The 19,439-nt window shown below is 42.5% G+C and overlaps 1 protein-coding gene across 2 annotated transcripts in view; it reads right to left on the minus strand.

Annotated features, from left to right (window-relative positions):
* MIA3 (MIA SH3 domain ER export factor 3) overlaps positions 1–19,439 on the minus strand; it is a 29,043-nt gene that overhangs the window by 8,891 nt on the left and 713 nt on the right. For both annotated transcript variants that reach the window (XM_075088800.1, XM_075088799.1), the window contains exons 2-12: positions 19,015–19,148; positions 13,664–13,750; positions 9,687–12,621; positions 8,471–8,752; positions 6,305–6,414; positions 4,941–5,072; positions 3,674–3,695; positions 1,426–1,514; positions 1,203–1,280; positions 1,006–1,116; positions 47–118 (exon numbers count right to left, since the gene is read on the minus strand). In XM_075088800.1, coding sequence (XP_074944901.1) covers positions 47–118; positions 1,006–1,116; positions 1,203–1,280; positions 1,426–1,514; positions 3,674–3,695; positions 4,941–5,072; positions 6,305–6,414; positions 8,471–8,752; positions 9,687–12,621; positions 13,664–13,750; positions 19,015–19,148 — 4,052 coding nt within the window. The remainder of the gene's footprint in view (positions 1–46; positions 119–1,005; positions 1,117–1,202; positions 1,281–1,425; positions 1,515–3,673; positions 3,696–4,940; positions 5,073–6,304; positions 6,415–8,470; positions 8,753–9,686; positions 12,622–13,663; positions 13,751–19,014; positions 19,149–19,439) is intronic.

Consider the following 19,439-nt stretch of genomic DNA (forward strand, 5'->3'; position numbering starts at 1 on the left):
AGAACCTGTAACTGTGACTGTTAAGAGGGTGTAGATAGTGCTTTACCTCTGAAAGCTCTGCAGAATGCACTCTGATAGCCTCCTGAAGTTTCTCCAAGGACTTCTGGGTTTCAGAGATCTATATAAGGAAAAGATGAGCAGCGACTTAGTATTAGCATGGTACCTGCCTTAGCCCAAGTGTGTAATTACCTTACCTGTATATTTTGGAAGCATAAAAGGAAAGTCAAAACACCAACCAATTTCTATTTAAAGAAGCCATTAGACTAGCAGCAACACAGCACTGCCTTATCAGCAAGGCAAGGAATAGAAACACACAGCACGTTAGAATCAACTTCCCCCTGTGACTCTGCCTGTCATGGCTGGGTAAGTTCCTTGTACACCCACATAGTCTAGAATGAAAGTACCACGTGCTGCTGTCATTAGCAACAACCTTTGATCAAAATGCCAAAGAACTTGTTGGAGCTTACCATTACTACAGAAAATTAGGCTTTTAAAAAAACCAAAAAAGTACCTCTAGACAACAAGAATGACAGGCAGCTTAGAGATCTTCACACTTACTATAGAACTAGATGCTTCCTCTAAGTACAAGAAAATGTCTATTACCAACCTGAAACCTTCAGCCCATAGTGGTAAGGAACCTCCCAGCCCTGGCTAGGAAGTATTAGACTAGCCCATGACTTGAATAGATACATTTGTGTGTGAAAGCGCATAACCACACAAGTTCATCAAGTTCTTACAAAAAAAACCCAACCAACCAACCACCAACCCCAAACAAACAAAAAACTTAAACAAACCACGCAACCCCATAAAAACAACCAAGCACCATGCAATCAATAGATTCTCCCCCCTGAGCTTGGGATGAACCTGAAATTACTTTTCAGTTCTCTTTTTCAGATGGATCACCTTGTTTGCTCTACCCCTATCTGCTTACCCATCAGTTTGTGACCAGGTTTTAGGGCACGTTAAGTTAAGGACAATCTAAGAAATCAGTGTGACTGCTCTTGCCTTGTTCTGTTTCTTCTCATTCTTTTTCTTCTCTGTTTCGAGCATTGTGTGCAGATTTTTTACTTTGTCATCTAGCTGACGATTCGCTTCTTCCAGTCCTTTGACAGTGTCCTAAAAAAAAAAAAAAAGACCAACTAATGTACGATACTTCATTGAAGTGTTTGCCTTCAGTACAGAGACAGTTAACTGTTTCTTACCTTAAGCCCTGCAGTTTCGTCGGAGAGAACATCTTTTTGTTCTTGGGCCACTTTCACAGATTCCTTTGCTTCTTTTATCTAAGCACAGAAAGAACGAAATAGAACGGAAAAAACTGTCACGATAATATTGAGTAAGAATAGAAAATAAAAATGTTGTATCGCCTGTGTCATTAAACCAGTAACAGAAAATTAGGAAGCAAAGCATAAGCACCTAGAACAATACCTTTTGATCATATTCTGACATCTTTTCTAAGATTTCTGTTTTTTCTTGTAGCAGGTTTTTAATCTTTTCAGCAAGCTGCTTTTCAGTCACTAGGAAGAAAAAGAAAGCTTTCAGTAACTGTACTTCATATCCTGGCAGGGGGGCAGGGAAGAAATCAGAGCTATCATTACTACCACTTTAGGGAACATTTTCAAGTAAGGACTAAAGCACAAATCAGGATAGTGTCAATGCCCTGGCAGTCAGCCCTTTCTGCAGGAGTCTAGCATCAACAGCTTTCATTTAAAGTTAGAATTGAAAACAAGACAGTAAAGCACTGAGCACGGACACAAAGCATACAGCTCTTGCATCCGCTTCACAGAAGCTGGTCAGAAAACACACAACAGAGCGGAGGAAGTTGCTGGCTACACACGGATGAGGTATGTTCAAGGGAAGAACTGGCAGTAAGGATGTCAGAGAAGCCTCAGTCCCCGTGACATTCAGAGATGCAACACCTTCCCTCACAACCACCTCTTCCTGCTGTATTGAAACTGAATGTTTGGCCAGCAAAGATAATAGAATGAAAACTCTGAAAGACCTACTGGCAACAGAAAAGAGACTGTCAGCTAGCAGACAGCATCAGTAAGCCTCAAGGAACTGCGTGGCTTTCTAATAGACCCTATTGCTCACAGACCTCAAAAGGGAACACATTTGTTTCTCAACATAAACAAGTCACCAACCAACCCTCAGGATTCAACAGAAATCATTAACATACTTAAGTTATTCTATTGCAAATTAATTTAAAGAAATATCCAATTGTCATTCTTTTTGAAGTCCCAACCACCCCCGTATTTGAACATCCCAAGCCCCACTTGCCTCACAGCAAATCCTGCAGCACAAACGGGAAGCACTGGTTGTTCCAACTGCATCCCACAGGGTGTAAGGGCAGCTGCTACTCCTCCTTCCCCTCCCACGCAAGGATTTCTGGGCCAGAGGGTCCCCAGCCCTTCCTGCTCCGGGGAGAGGTGCGCCAACACACCACTGCTGAGGCACCAAACAGTTCTCAGCAGTTTAGGGGGGCAGGAATCCCTGCATTAGCTTGGTCCCCCAATTTTACTACTGTGAAGAGTGGATAATAGATTTTATCTTTGGGATTCGAAATGCAACCTATTTCTTAACACATTTTTGTCACTGTTAATATTCCTTCATTTTAGATAAAGATTTTAATAACTACATGAACTTTATCACACTTGAAGAATATTTATTCGCTCTTAGCTTTAGTAGTTTCTATACAGGATTATACAGAAGAATATGGGGGGGACAGGGGACGGGACGATGACAGACACAACACAACACCAAAAAAGGGATTAGATCTATGTTGCTTTTTTGATTTTTTTTTTTAAAAGGCATGCTGCTAAGTAATTTCTATACCACCCATACCAATGTTTTTCCCCCTCCAATAGTATTTGTTTTGCAGCACAGAAATCTCCTTACAAATCCAAGGCGGATTTTTTCAGGTCACCAATTCTGCATTAATTATATCAAAAGAAACTGCAGTATAACTACAACAAAACTGGAGAGGAATGACAGATAAGTAGCACAGTTTGCTAAGAAGAAACAGGCAGAGAGTTCATGTGAAGACAATTCTTCAACATTTTTGTTTTGTATTCAATTACAAATTTCAGCAACTGTCTTACTTTGAATTCTATTTCCTCTCCACCGAGTACACTTTTATTTTATATACTTGAAGCTGCAGAAATGCCCTTGTAAAAAGCGATGTACTCACCACAGCAATATCTGCGTATTTAGGTCTACATTTAGAGGGTCTCTTTGCAACTGCACAGCAGGCAGTTTCAGGCTCCCCTCAATCCAAAAAGAGAAGAGGAACTAGCTACTGCTTTTTGTGAGAAAGAACAAGCAAAAGCAGATTCACTGCTAGTCAGAAAACCAAAACAAACTCTGCCCCACTACTGCTGTACCAGTAAACCAACAGATCACATTTATGTTGAACAACGCAGAGCTTTTCCTTGCCTTTTTCTTTAATTTGCAGGTGTGAGCTGCGCTGTTTCTCCTAATCAAAGCATTATCAAAAGCAAAATTGAAATCCTCAGGTTCAAGTAAGTATCATCTACCAGCCTAGCTTACACCATAACCCCACACTTCGCATTTTCCTTGAATGGGAGTGAACATTGGCACTTGGTCCTCTGAAACAATCTTCAAAACTTTTACATGCCTAAGCATCAAGTACATGCAAAAGCACAGAGAAACTTACCTTGATACATTCTACTCTTTACCTACAGAAGAAAAAAACCCACATTAGCCACAAAAGCAGTAAGTGAAAAACGTTATTATTTTTCCCTATAAAAAAGTTACCGCATATACATGGATTAAAGAAGCACATGGAAAATGCAGCTATCGCTGCCAACAAGAGTGTTGAGTAACACTACAAACAAGCTTAGGCTGTTTTCTAATAAAAGCTTCTAGGTTAATGCCCTGTCCTAGAGCCTTAGTAAACACCTGTTTACTCAGTCACTAAAAGGATAGCAGTAACTGCCCACATCCAATTTGCAAGAAAGAAAATTAAGCCATTTTGCATCAAACAACAGTCATGAACTTGCAAACACAAAACCCACTTGCATCCCAGTTCTGATCCATTTAAAGCAACGTATGTTTACATGACAGTTGCTCATTTTGAAACTAACACTGTTAAAAAATTTCAGAAGCTTTCTTTTTATGCTGTGATATTAACACTACTTTGCATTTGAAACTGACCTAGTATATTCAGTATCAAAACTACGCAGGGGAAAAACTGCCAGTGTTCTTACGGGTAATATTTGGTTTTAATGTATTTTTGTCAAGAAAATATAAGGCATTCCACAGACTTCCAGAGCATATTATCACTGAACTGGACAGCTGTAAAATAAACTGTCCTATTTGATTTTCATCTATCCGCTTTCAAAGAGATGCACTGGTATACTTGAGAGTTGGTGATGGTATTTGTCTTGCATAGAAAAAATCATCCACGTAGAAAAGAGGAGGACAAATGCAGAGTAAGGAGCAGAGTGGGGAAGGGGCCCTCCAGTGAGAATGAAGATTGGGTATTTAGGGTTCTAAATATAGCACCTACAAAAGCAGCTGGACAATATGATGGGGGAAGGATTAACTGCTTGTTTTGGAGATAGTCAGCGACCAGCTCAAACACGTGGAAGGCTTCTCATTTCAAAAGATATGCTGACCCTTTCCTTGGCCCTCTTGATTTACATCACACTCCCTTATTATGCTTTCGAAACCACCCCTTACTAAAAAAAAATCTTCAATAAATAACTTAAAGGAAATGCTTCTTAACATGAAGAAAATTACAACTTACTTGAGCTATTAAGCCCAGCATTTAGTTCACATTAATGCTCTAAATGGAAAAAGTAAAAACATGAAAGACTACATATTGCTTTGACCCCAGTAATGCTGAAACAGTTTAATCACACAAAAGACGGCTCAGCAAGTGAAATATCAGCAGGCTTGCAAGCACGAAGAATACTCACTGAAAGGCAGGTCCTCCAGAAAATTATAGCAAGCGTGGCAATTCCCACTAAGGCAGTAATAATAACAGGCTCCCATGGAACTCCATGGAAATCAGGCCCAGGACGAATTTCCTCAGGCAGGGTAGCAACCAACTGAAAACCAACAACATTGACAACTATGGCTATGTTTCTATTGAACACTCAGGAAAAAAAAAAGTAGTCTGCCAAACGCTTTTATTCCTGTCAGAAAACCAGAGAACCATCTAGAGCTTTCTTGCAGTTTTTCTGTAAGCTGAAAACTGAAAATGAAGCAAACCACAAAGCAACTGAATGCTTTCATTTCAACTCAAAAGTCTGTGCATCCGGAAGACACCTGACAGTAACAATCTGCTGGCAAAGAACAGCTACACCAAAATAAGCTAATACACACATTTTGCGTTACACAGCCCTAGCAGTTATTTGATCCATTTCCAAATAATGCTACAAGGATGGAAAAATACGGAAAAAATACAGCTTTACATCTGGATGTTTGTAACAATCCAGTAAAAATGGCTCAGATCTTTTCCCCGCTGTCACCCTGGTCACAGGGTCATATGTCTTGTGTCTCGTCATACGTGTCCCTGAAGGCCATAGAGCACCAACAGTCTGGAAAAGGTGTGAATACTGGGTAGGATTTACAGGGCTGATACAGACATGGCGCTCGGAAAATAAACCGTACCAGCCACACAGAAACCCCTGCCTTCTCCCTGGCCACAGCCGGCAAAGGTGTGAGACTAAAACGAGGGCACAGGCTTCGCCCTGCAAAGCCCGACCTAGGGGCGAGGGGGTGCCTTGTCCACCCCCTCCCCACCCGAGAAGCGGGGCACCGATCCCCGCCAGCGGACGCCCCCGCCCCCGCGGGATCGACCCACAAAGCGGGGCGGGGGTGAGGAAAACTGGCCCCGTCACGGAGGGAGGGGGGCAGCGGTGGCCCCCCAGACAAACACCCCACCGGGGGCGCGGAGGCACATCCACCCCGGCCCGCCTCCCCGCGGCGGGGCGGGAGGGGTCACTTGGGGCGCTGAGATCCCCCGGTTTGTAACTCCTGCCGTTTGTCACGGCCGCCCGCCCGACAGCCGTTAACGGCTCCCAACGGTCGGCTGCCCCGCCCGACGCGCGCGCCAACCCCCCCTCCGCTGCCCCTCGCGCACCTGCAGCAGCCGCCGCGCCTGGGGCTCTACGAGGCGCGCACCGCCGCCGTCACCCGCGGGCTCCATGGCGGCGCGAGCCAACTTCCAGGCACACGTCAGCCCGGAGTGACGCCCACCCACCCCCTCCTCCCCGCATCACACGTCATCGGCGCGCGCCGCCGCCCGCATGCGCAGCCCGACACCTCCGCCACTCACCAGCCGCAGGAGCTCCCGGGTGGCGGCCGCTGCTTCGCTGAGGGCTCCCGGTCGGGCGGCGCCTGCCTCCGCCCCGCGTCCCGCGGGCTGCTCGGCGCCCGCCTCGGGGTCTGGGGGGAGAGGGAGGGAGAGGCGTTACCTGAGGGAGCCGGGCCTGCTGACGTGGGAGGGCTGCAACGGGCAGCTCGCCCCTGTCCCCCGCGGTTTCTGCGGCATCTGAGGCGAGATTTCAAATTACGGACTTCCAGGGCATTGAAGAAAGAGGAAAAAGTCAAAGCACAAGAAGGACATGGAGCTGTTGGAGCGGGCCCAGAGGAGGCCACAAAAATGATCCAAGAGCTGGAACACCTCTCCTACCAGGACAGGCGGAGAGTTGGGGTTGTTCAGCCTGGAGGAGAGAAGGCTGCAGGGAGACCTTATTGCGGCCTTTCAGTACTTAAAGGGGGACTATAGGAAGGATGGGGGCAAACTCTTTAGCAGGGCCTGTTGTGACAGGACAAGGGGTAATGGTTTTAAACTAAAGGAGGGTAGGATTTAGACTGGATATAACAAAGACATTTTTTACAATGGGGGTGGTGAAACATTGGAACAGGTTGCCCAGAGAGGTTGTGAAGGCCCCATCCCTCAAAATATGCAAGGTCAGGTTGGATGGGGCTCTGAGCAACCTGCTCTAGTTGAAGATGTCCCTACTCACTGCAGGGGGGTTTGGACTAGATGGGCTCTGAAGGTCCCTTCCAACCCAAACTATTCTGTGATTCTGTCAAAAGTCCTTAGAAACGACAGTGATGTTCCATGGGCTGCTTTAGAAAAGGTACCACAGAGAGGGACACACACACACACAATGTCACTTTGCCAAGCCTCCCTCAGACAGAGCGCATACTACAACTTCTGCAGCAAGTCAACAATAGCCACCAGGAAAAGCACACACTGTTCAATTCCCAATCAGTAAACCTACATCTTCTAATAAACTTACAGCACTGTTAGTATGTCATAAGCTTTAAACCATCTTTACTTCTACCCTGATCTGAAGCCTGCCCCCTCCTCTAACTGCTACTGTTGCCAAGATTTCAGGCTAGCAGATTCAAATAACCACCTGCCCAGCATGTTGTATTATGGAACAACTTCTGGGACCAGAGGTTATACAGGCATCTGCCCTGTTTCTCCTCAGTACTTCTAGCAGTTCTCATAGGAATTCCTGGCAAACAGCATTTAACCACTGTTAAGGAAGGAATGGAAGATGGTCTAAAATATAACTTAACATCCAACTGCTTAACCACATAAGTAATCCACTTGCCATTTAAAATTCATTAGGTACCTTTGCATTCAACCTAGAGTTTCCCTCAGAACTTAGAAGCTGCTCAAAAGTGCTTACCTGTGAGTACTTCAGTAGTGTACAAAAGCTAAGCATGGTGTGCCTCAATTTTTTCTAAACGCTCAGTGAAGTCTGATTTATTAGACATAGTCAGAGGTGAATGCAGAACAAAGCTGAGCTTAGCACCGAGAATGGAGTTAAAGGTAGTTTCATGACAAAACAGAGCTGGGGAAGATGACAAGGAGAGATCCTTGTCATCGTGACGAGTCAGCACAGGTCAGCACACTTGCCCCAGAGGGAGAAGGCCTCAGCAGAACAGAGTCAAACATCTCCCTATTCCAACAAACACCTTAGCCAGAAATTACTGAACTGCCTGAGGGAAGCTACACTCCACCTTTCCTGGGGTGTAATATAGCCCAGAGTCACAGGTTAAAAAGAGCGAGAAGAGAAAGCACATGATTCTATAGCCTAATGGTTAGAATGTCAGTCCCCCTGCAAGGAGAAGGAAACCTGGGCTGATGGTATGTTCCCAGCGATTTCTGCTCTTCATCCACTACCGTCCTGAAACACAGTTCACCAGCCTGAGCACAGAGCTCTGACTACGACACTTACAGGAGACCTTTTCTTATTTCTATAGTGCAAAAAAGTAGTAGAAAAACCTCTGCTGAGATGAGCGGTAGCAATACAGTACTGCCACTAGAGGGACTGTCACGGATTAGTGAAATCCATTAGGATTACAGCAACATACAATGAAAATATTAGCAGAAAACCCTGCTATTTGCCTAAAAATGATTCAGCCATGCTCCTCTTTAAGAGCAAAAGAACAAAATAATAACCCAATTCCAAAAGGTTACCTGCAGCAATATCTTCCCTGGCACTCTGTCCTGAATCAACTGACCCGAAGGAAGTATCTTCCAGCAGTGATCCTCTTTCACCATCATAATCTTCTTCAGCTTCTCTACTATCCGAGAAGTTGGCCTCTTCATGCTCAGGTGGAACATCAATAGCCGTCTCCTCCTCCTCAACAGGCTGTTCTGGCCTCTTATCTTCAAGCTGCTGAAATTCCTGTTCGCTCTCATCGATGGCATTTGGGTTTCTGATGGAAACTCTGTCATATTCAGCCTCTTTCGCACCATCTGTGACAGACAGGGAGACATGAATTAACCACTAGGCTAATGTGTATTTCTCACCCAAAGTGAAATACTCCAGTGAAATACTACATTGGACAAAGCTTTCTTGACACTTTTTAAACACTTCAGCTTGTGTACTGCTTCTTATATATTCTCAATCAACTTTCAATAACATCTACTTAAATGTTTATATTGAATTTATGCAAAGTATCAACCACTGAACTTGCAATGAAATATTGCAAGGTGAAATATTTTCATCGTTTGTGACTTTATCAGAAATCACATACTTAACATGTACTACTGTAAAAGGAGCCTTGCTAAAAGCAGATGTTACCACTTTGCACATTAATTAGAAAGAAGAGCAAGTTTGCAGCAGACTCTTACCACTGGTTCTTCCCCAGTCAAAAAATCTGTTCATTATTTCTACTTACTCTTTTACGAATGAAGGCAAAAATACAATGATAGGAACACCTGAGATTTTAGGGACATGGATGTAGTGCCTGAACTTTGCATTAATTACTGGATCTCTCATAATTAGGTGCTAGCTAGTTCAGAAAAAAAAAGACTGCTCTAAACCCTCCAGAAAATTCAGCACATTAGAATATGTGAATACGTATTTCTTGAGAGGAGTGGGCAGAGACATGAGCTGAATGGCTCCTAGCCATATCCACACACGAATCCCACTTATCTTACACAGAACCTGGACCAGAAGGACAGACATGCTGAGCTCAATATTTTCTCTCAGGATTAGTCCCTGGGACACCTACCACAATGCCAGAAATATGCATTAAAAATAAGCAAAATCCCATCAGATTCCACGGGGTCTCTTTCAATTCTGCTCCCTCACCCTCCTCCTAAAGCTTCTCTGGGTTACACAGTGTTGTCTGGGATAGGGTTTTACTTCCATTTCATCTATTTATGAACTGGTTTAACATCCTACCTTGAACGTGCAGCTGATCGTCTTCCAGTTCTGGAATAGATGCAAGTGGGGCACTCTCACTAGCAGACAAATATTTACTCCTTAAATAATATATTAATTCTTGAATATCATCCATGAGTGCACTCTCCTCATCATACAAATCCATCTCTCTCACCACCTCCTCTTTATTTTCTGCCACTCTGGAATCCAGAACTTTTCCTACAACATCCATAATGCTCGATTCTGAAAACTCAAGTATCTGGTCCAAAGCTTTTTCTATATCTTCATTATTGTGGCTTGCCTTCCGAGCAAGCTCCATCTCTACCTCCATGTCATGAAACATGGCTTCTATCCTAGCCATGTGTTGAAGCCCAAGGTACTTTTGTAGACGTATTACACGCTTTTCATCAAAAAAATCTCTTATTATTGTGAGCCGCTTCACAGACTCACTGAAGTCTGTTACAGTGTCGTTTGTGGCTGCTGAGCTGTCAACAGGGCTGGGGAAATGTGCAGTTTGCTGGTGGTCGTTTCTTGTATGCTCTAAATTTTGCACCTCTTTTGAGTCTTTCTGTGAAATGCCCTCTGGGAGATGATCTTTCCTTTGGTTAAAGTCATTGTTGTCTTCCATGTCAGGAGACTGGAAATTACGTTCTTCCATAGCTGGTGGTTCCTCGGCTTCAGAAGACTCATCATCATCTTCCATGACACGCTCTATCTCATCCAATTTAGCATCTTCACTCACTGGTACATCAACCTCTTTGTTTCCGGTCTCGCTTGCACCTTGCATGCTGATCCTTTTTTTAGCCTCTCTAGAAAATAAGTTTGGTTCCTCTCCTATTTCATAAGTAGGATTTGCAGTTCCTGAAACAGCTTCACTTCGTACTTCTAATTCAGGGTTTGTACTTTTAACATTTAGTGTATCGCCTTGTACTGCTCGTGACAGCTTTGCACTTGCAGCATTCTCATCTTCCAATAGCTCTTCCTCTACTTGTTTCAGGTCAGGGTCATCTTCAGCATCTGGCTCTTCAGATTGCAATTCTGGTCTTCGTATTCTTTCTTTAGATAAATTTGTGCCAAGATTTCTGTCTGAATCTGCATCCTCGCTACGAGCAGTTCCTTGCTGAGTAAGATTCTCTGTATTAGCATTCTGTATAGTGCTTTTTGATTTTTCTTCAGGGGAACTTTTCACAACGCTTTCTTCAAATGCTGTCATCTTGCCAAGATTTCTTGAAAGCTCTTCTTTCATATCTCCGTCTGAATACTCAGTCTCATTTTCCCATACCCTAGGTTGTTTGACAGCTCCTCTGTGGCTTGGGTCTCCCTTCCCTGCAGGGGTTTCTATCATGTTTCCCCTTTTAATTTCAGGTTCTTCATTGAGAGAGGTGGTTTTCTGATGTTCATGATCAGTCTCCCCTGTTTGTTTCAAATCTTCATGTTTTAGCAGCTCTTTCTCCGCAGCAGGCATTCCATGCTCCAGTTTCTCTTTTAAGAGGTCAGTATCTCCTAAGTCACTTTGGTATGCATTTTTTACCTCTTCCACTGGTTTGGCTGGGATGTCAACAGAAGGATTGTCTTCAGCTCTTCCTTTCTCCTTTGTTTTCTCCCATAACTTTTTGTGCTTTAAATCACTTTCCAAGATGACTTCCAAGGTGTCATCCTCAAACTTTTTCTCATCTTTCTCTATATGAGCAAGCGGCACTCTTTCTGGACTTCTGTTGATATCGCCAACAGGTCGTTTTAAAGCATCTTGCTTGCTTTTAACGAATGGTTTGGACTCCAGATCATCTCCTGGACTAGGCAAAACGTGAGGATCAGGCACAGGTGTACTCTTCCGCTTTTCAGTATGTGACTCAGTTCCATCAGTCAGGAGCTGCTCTTCAAACTGTTCAGTTTTGTTTGTTTTTTCTTTGGAATCCGGATCACCTCCACCTACAGGTTCCTTTCTAAGGAGTTCTTTGGAGAGATCCTCAGGTTGAGTTGTTGCTGGTACTGCTCTTTTACTAATTAGCATCACATCATCTTGTTTCTCTTTTGTTTGTTGAGATTTGAACCTGTCCACACTTATACTGCCACCCAACTTATTGCTCTTACTGAAGGCATCCTCAAGAATTAATGCATCTGAATCGTGTTCTTCCTCATTGTCTCTTTGGCTATTTAGCTCTGTAGCACCCTTTGCATCTTCACCAAGTTCATGATTTTGTGATTCAATGTCATAATTTTCATCATCATCTAAATCTGCTGGGAATGCAATTTCTTCATCTGACGTAAAAGACAGCAAAGGGGTTTCTTCAGACTGATCTGCAAAGTCTGGCTCCTCCTCTGCATCATGAGTATTAATGCTCAAATCTTCATTAAAATCATCTTCCAGCGATGTAACAAGGCTAGTCACCTCATCATCTGATACAACAGCATCAGCAGTTGAGCCAAATTTTGTTTTCAAGTTCACAGACAGCTCTCTGTTTAAAAGTGTATAGGCGTTGACTTCTTCACTCTCTTTGTCAAGTTGACTGGTTTCACCCTGAGGAATACTAGTGTTTTTGGTATTTTCACTTTCTAGCCCTTTTAGTTTCCCATGTAGCATTCCTTTCAAGTGCTCATGTGCAATTTGATCTCCCTGAGAGTTTTCTTCATGACTATTTACACTGGAGTCTCCCCCAGTATTTTCAGTTCCTTCTGTAAGAGAACTGTCTACTTCCACTCTCACGGCGAGGGCTTCCTCGTCGTCTTCTGTGCTTAGCAAAAGATCATCTGTTTCCAAAGCATCAGGGGACTTTTCTGTATTGACCTGTTCAATCTCCTCATCCCTTTCAATTCCTTCAGCTGGTTTTGTCCCTGGATCACTTGATTCAGTTTCCCCTTCGTTTGCTATTGTCTCTTGCAATGACTTCAAAAGCTCATCCACATTATAATTATCAAAATCATCCCTTCCACCATCAAAGCAAACAAAGTCTGTCTCCTGAAATGAAAAACAATATGTAGTCACAAATACTATTTTCTTCATTGCAACAATGAGACAGAAACCATTTGGTTGGTTAGAGAGAGATGCAACAGCAAAGTAAATTGTATTAATTGTGCAGAATTAACTCCTGGAGTCCTTAATCAAAATTCTGTTTGAAATCAGTGGAAGTTTTGCCCAGGGACTCCTAGAAATGTAAATAAAAAGCTCACGGGTTAGCCCCATCAAAGACCTCCTGGTGAGGAACAAACTGGAAGCCAGCAATGCAGTTGACAGTACGATAATTTACTCGTTCTTAATCGGGGATGTACATGACGAGTCTATTGCTGAATGCCAGTGAGGAGAAGAAAACAAGCATCACTAAGCTTGTTTGTCCCAGTCCCTTTTAGCTAGTCTCTCCTTAATCTACCAGGTCCTCCAAATAGGAGCTGCTTGTCACACAATTTCTGAAAAATAAATTAAATAGCAGTGCAAGCCACTGAATAGGATTTCACAAGGGCCTGAAGCTGCATCCACAAACAGGCCTTACTCACACAATCCTGGAGTTACTAGCTACTAGTGCATGAAAGCCATTTACATGTGTAAGGGTTGAAGGACCAATTCTAGAATCTAAGGGCTAACAGCGTATCAGGTTTTCTTTGTTTCTGATAATACTTTAAAATTCTAAAGTCTGGGAAAAGAAATAATTCTGAATACATACTAAACAGCCTATATGTGAGCCAGCTAGCAGCATTTCTAAAGCTCAGTCCAAACAGGTTTTGTTAGAAGAAAACCAGAATATTCAAGGGAAAAAAAAGATCAATGCCCACATTTTGGGCTGATGCTTACATACCTATCCACATACATACCTGCACAAACGTTCCGCACACCACCCCCCTGCCCTGCGACACATAGGTGCATCTCTGCACATTATGTAGCTACTTACTAACAAAAAGTAACTAAGGATCACTGATATTCCCATTTTCCTCCTCAGGGATTTTACTTAATGCCAAGGTAAGAAAGAGTAAGCAGCTCAATTTAAAAAATAACAAATTAGACTTACATCTGTTGGTAATTCTAGCTCCTCATTGGAATAGTTATGATTTATTTCAAGTAAATCCTTTGGAAAATATCCAAAATCACTTCCAACCTGCCAAAAAACAAACACAAGCAAACAAAAAGCAGTAAAGAAGCTTTCAAAATCACGTGACTGTGTTAAAATCCTAATTACAGACACTAGTAACAAACGTGTCAACTCACTCTTAAGTATTTCTAGATGAAGTTTAACCCAGTGAATAAAAGATTAGTAATGCCTTGTTTATGCCAGAGTTTTCGCTGCAGTTTTATACTTATATTTCACAACACCTTTGTGAAGTTGCTAAGTTTTACTGTTCACGTTTTAAAGCCTGACTTAATTAGGCTCACGTGTTTTAACTGCTATTGTGCGCTCTCACTGGCACCACATACGCCTCAACTATTTTCTCAAGTAGTAAGCAGAAGGGGGTCTTTGACTAACAAGATTTACATCCACGCACAATATTATAGCCTGAAATATGCTCAATTTGTAGCTTAAGGAGAAAAAAAAAGTTCCTTAAAGCAGATACTAGGAAAATGCAAAATTGTACCTCAGGTAATAATCTATTTTAAAACCTGTGTGGAAAATCTCCCCCCCCAGCAAACGCACTGTTGCTCTTCAGTGACTGATACAAGCAAAAATCAGTTGCAGATGGCTATTTTCAAGCAAGTCAATGTGCTAAGCCAAGGCAAACAGTGGAAGACAAGGATCTCTCTTATCACTCACTGGGTAAGATCTACACAGTAATGCTCTCACTTGAGAGTTCTGACAACAGCTGTCAAGAAGCCAATATTAATAGCATGCTATCACTGTGCAGATTAGATAATCCAAGCAATTAAGGCCTGGTGGACACACCTAGAAAGGTACAGAGTTCCTAGACAACCAAAATATCTGGGGGATCGGGTGTGGGGGGAAAGTTTTGGTCATTTCCTCAATGTATTGTTGTAGGAGGAAGATGATAATTGCCATTTTTCTTGAAAAGTTTATTTGGGAAGAGCACTCAGTTAAAGATTAAATTACAAAGGAAGCCAGTTATGTCAAAATAATTAGGGATATACAGATTTATGTATCATTACCTTCATATCACTGAAATAGGCTCACCTAACCTGAAGTATTCTGGATTTACAATGGCATAAGAAAATTGTGTCCAGTAAATAATATGTACTAATACCCTTTTTTTGGTTATGCAAGCAAAGTAAGCACCGATACATTATGGGGCTTCCTTTTGTAACTATTCTTCATTCAAATCTTACCTTCCATAGTTGAGATCTCTGAAGTTAATTATATATATATATACACACACACAAAATAAATATATTACCTCCCTACCTAAACATATAGAGATACTCTCTTATGGAAAAGAGATAACGTATGCAGGTTTATTATTGGGAATGGGAAATCAAACTAGACAAGTCAAATCAAAAGCTTGTCCTTGCATGGTATACTACAGTGTTAGTCTAAATTGGCCTGTTTCTCTCTACAAACTTCTATCCCAGTTTTGAATTATTTTTCTAAAAACAAAAGCCAAAGCTTCGAAGTAGCCTCCTTACAGACTAATCTCTGTCACTGCCATTATAATTAGGCATCACAATTTGAAACTCATTTAGTGTAATCCAAGCTGCTGACCATACAAGTCCTCTGCAGTGACCCAGTTTGGCACTTATGTGGTTCATGAGCCATACTGGATCTGCATGCTCAAAATTTCATCTGCTCCTCTCCCTACAAGTCCTCTCTTGTAAGGGAAAAAAATGCCCCATTGTGCAAATAAAGGAAACATTCTTCATTCTCTACAGACACGACAGAGGGAAGGCATTATGAATGCCAATATGGGAGAAAAAAGTACATCCTTCAGTTCTGCTCCCTTCCCAGCTAAAATGCTGTGGGCAGACAAAACACGTAGCTGTGCGTACAGCATCTGTCCCCACCAGTGCCCATGTGTGGCAGCCAGCTGCAGAAGATTCACTGACCACTACTGACCAAGAAACCAGCTTCTCATACCACCTACCTCGGTGCCAGAAAACAGACAGCAGGGAAACAAGACGTTTAAATGTTTTAAACCTTAAAGCCCACATCCCTAAAGCACAGGGCTCACAGGTACCTAAAACTGCAGAACATTGAAGATGGGAGCTGGTTTGGCCTGCCCTTTCTGAGCGCTGGCATTGTTAAGAGAACACAGAAACAACAGAAACAAATTCTCTGATCCTCTGGATCCTCCAGACATAACCTGTCTTAGGTTAAGCTTCCCCCACCTGTCTTCCTTTCTACTACCCTATGTATAAGATTTGAAAACAAACCAAAAAGTAACCAACCACCAAAAAAACCATGATCTGCAGCCAAGTCCATTTCTTGCAATATGAGGTCAGAAACAGCTTTCTCAGCCTTGAATCAAAGGAATAAAGCTCAGCCCTCCGCTACATGATAAAATAAGTCTTCTGCAGCAAGAATTTAAAGTGTCTTTGCTGAAATGTTTTCTTAAAAAGCAGCAGCTTTTACTTGAATTCTCTGAAGTAGTTTTGGAATTCTGGATCCTGCTAAAGATGAGGGCAGGAGAAATGCATAGGGAAAGCCTATATAACACAGCTTGATGCTGCAAACGATGTGGGGGTAGGTGCTGAAGAAACTAGTTTTAGAGCAGGACAGGGTGCATTGGACAATGGAAGTACCAGCTGTGCTCCACCTTTTGGCTTTGGGGGAAAAAAAAACCCCAAGTATTTTCCTGGAACTGAGGTATTTGTGAAATTTATAACATAAAATCACTCTTGAATAATGGTCATAGAATATTGTCCAAGGATTTGGCTTTGCTTTATCAATAGAGGTTTAGACAGCTCTGCTAAAAAACCGCATGCCATACAATGTATAGAATATATATTATAGTCGGTTCCACAATTTTTTCACGTCAAAATACTCACAGAGCTCAATGGGAGATCTGCAAGCAATAAAGTATACAAGACTGGGAATGTAATAAAAGGATCTATTTTGTTAAAATACAGCATGTTTGCTGGGACGGGATTAAAAAAAAACCCCAACAACAAAAGGACAGAGTGAATTAGAAAAGCAAAGGCAAATAGCAGCCCTGACCCAACTGCTATAGATTTTTCAGCCTTGGTGAAAAGCTATTTTCTTATCAGATCATCTCCCTTCAGGTCAAAAATACTATTGTATTTCTCACAGCTCCTCAAAATCGATTTCAGGATTAGAGCCTGTATTTACAGCTTGTCTGAAATAAGCCCCAGGCTACAGTAGTTGAAGCTTCTCATACGCACATCCCCCTAACCTCTGTCCCCATCTAAAGATCAGAGTAACAGTCATCCCTTGATTTCATGGTTTCCATTATGCCCTAACAAATACTTTGCCTCAAAACTTTGGGAAATGGAAAAAGGCAGTAGGGTAGATGCACAAGATCAAATGACACACACAAGCACGCATTAAATCACGTGATGAGATCCCAAAAGGGCTGCGGCAGAAGGTAATGTGCCTTCCACTGGAATTTGTTTGAACACAGACCTCACTAGGTAGCCTGTTTTTAATTAGCAAGCAACAGCCTCCCCCTGGCTCCAAGACTGCACACCGCAGGCACGGCTGGTCTGCATACATCAAGTTGCCCGGCCAAATCTGGCATGGGAAGTCACGTTGCATGAAGGAGAACCCAACACTACCTGCAAGTCAGGGACAGGGTCAGACATGCCAGTGCCCTACTCAACATGCAAGGGTAGGCACCTCTGACCCTGCTGCAGCGTTCACAAACTGGCTGTTGCAGTACTACGATTAATGCAGAAGCAGTCAATCAAACCGGGGAAAAAAGAAATTAGCATTATAGCCGCCAACTGAAAGGAATTAAGTCTGTCATCACTGCCCTAAAAGGAACGTAGAAAATAGTGTAACAGAACTAAAAACTGACAACAAATAAAATGGAGCTTTGCAGTTCTTTTATACCTGCCAAATTCAGCTTTTACTTGTTTAAGCAAACATCCTTTTAACTCAGAGACACACCTATCTGTTGCATGAACTTCATATCAGCGAACAGTTAAACTGAATATTAACTCAACCTTAAACCTGCTGTCTGATCTTGAAGCCTGCATTACACCTTGTTAGAAGATGCAAAATTGGCCCCATGTTGCTGCTCCGCATCTCAAGAACTGGCAGCCCTGGAAACCTGTACCGGCTAATTAACCAGATTATTTATGGTACAGTACATCTCAGAAGGGAATTACCGGCATGAAACAATTATAAACTCTTCTTTCACCACGTGCTGCAGGTTTCTGCTCTCTTCTGTATCATTCTAATTGGATTCAGCTCCTGCTGAGTGCTTGGCTGTCCACACCCAGCCTGAACAGGTTAGAGAAAGTGATACATCCTGCTTTTCACCAAACCACTAGTCCCACAGTCAACACCCAGGTGTGGCTTCAAGCAGCCTAGACCACTGTCGCAGGCAATCATCTATCCCTTGTAGAAGACCATGGTAAGAAAGGAGGTTGAAGTAAATGATTCAGACGCAAAAAGACACGTAGAGCAAGCATGGAGAGGGGGCAAGAAGGACTAGGTCAAGCATCCTCCAGACTGCCAGCATTTTCAAGGGAAGTCCACAAAAATTGCTTTTCCTCCAGGGTATCTCGGTTGTACTTCCGTCAGGCAAATAAGGTGTTTATCACAAAAGCCAAGAGTTTTCTATGAAATAACTGCAAGTATGGGGACCTTCCTTTCTCATTAATTCTCTTGATTGCCCAGGGGGCACCCACTCAGACAAGGCCACTACTCTGCAAGGTGCTACAATGTGTTACTAAAGCTGAAAGAGAGACAGTCCTTTTAAAAGCCAAATCTACCTTAATTCTTTTTAGTTCTACTACTTTTTCTCCTGCAGTTCTGCATGCAGCTTAGTCAAAAAGACGAAGATGGCAGCTGAGTATTAGGAAGAGAAACATGATTAAGACACGTGCATGGAACGATTTTTAGCAGGATTACACAAAGCACAGGATGAGACTGCATCAGAGTAAACACAAGTGCAGGCTTAAGCCTCCCTAGACGGGAAGGGAGGCTCAGCTTCAAGGCAGGCTCATGGGCCACCACTTAGAGTGCTGCAACGGGAGCTTTTCAACACAAAGGCAGTTTTCTAACAATTTTTAGCATGCATTAGTGATGCTCATTTTTTACAGCACTTAATGCCTTAGGTTTGATCCAAACGCAGCCCATTTCACACTGATCTCAAGATAAAATGGCATTCATTATGTTATTTAGCTGTGTTCAAAACCCTAAGTGTCCTTCTATGAGGCAAAAGGAAGGAAAAAAGATTACCAACAAAGCACTAAGAAGAGCAAACAGAAAAAATGCTTTACAGTACTTACACTTCCAGCCCAGAGCTCAGTTGATTTTCCTATTAGTTTGTAATATACGTACACGGCTTCTCCCTTCTTAAAATTTACAAAGCGACAATCTGGACCTTTGAAGTCTTGCATTGCCTTCCCTCGGCACATTAACACTGCCCGAAGAAAACAAAAACCAGAGTATTACTTTAAAAATAGCAATTATAAACAGTTTTATGAAAGGGGTCTTTGCTAACGGGCCAAAAACAAGACCTCCCCGCACGCGTTCGTTTCCTATTTTCCCGATTAGGTCAAGAGATAAGAACTTAACTGAAATTATCATGAAAACAAGAGATTATTAAAAAAAAAAAATCAAGCTCACCGATCGAGACAAAGCACTTGAGAATTAAATTTCATAAGTGCGCTATGAAGCTAATTATTAATACTAAATTAGACGGGCTGAAAGA

Source organism: Phalacrocorax aristotelis, chromosome 3, assembly GCF_949628215.1.
Source record: "Phalacrocorax aristotelis chromosome 3, bGulAri2.1, whole genome shotgun sequence".
Classification (NCBI taxonomy): Eukaryota; Metazoa; Chordata; class Aves; order Suliformes; family Phalacrocoracidae; genus Phalacrocorax; species Phalacrocorax aristotelis.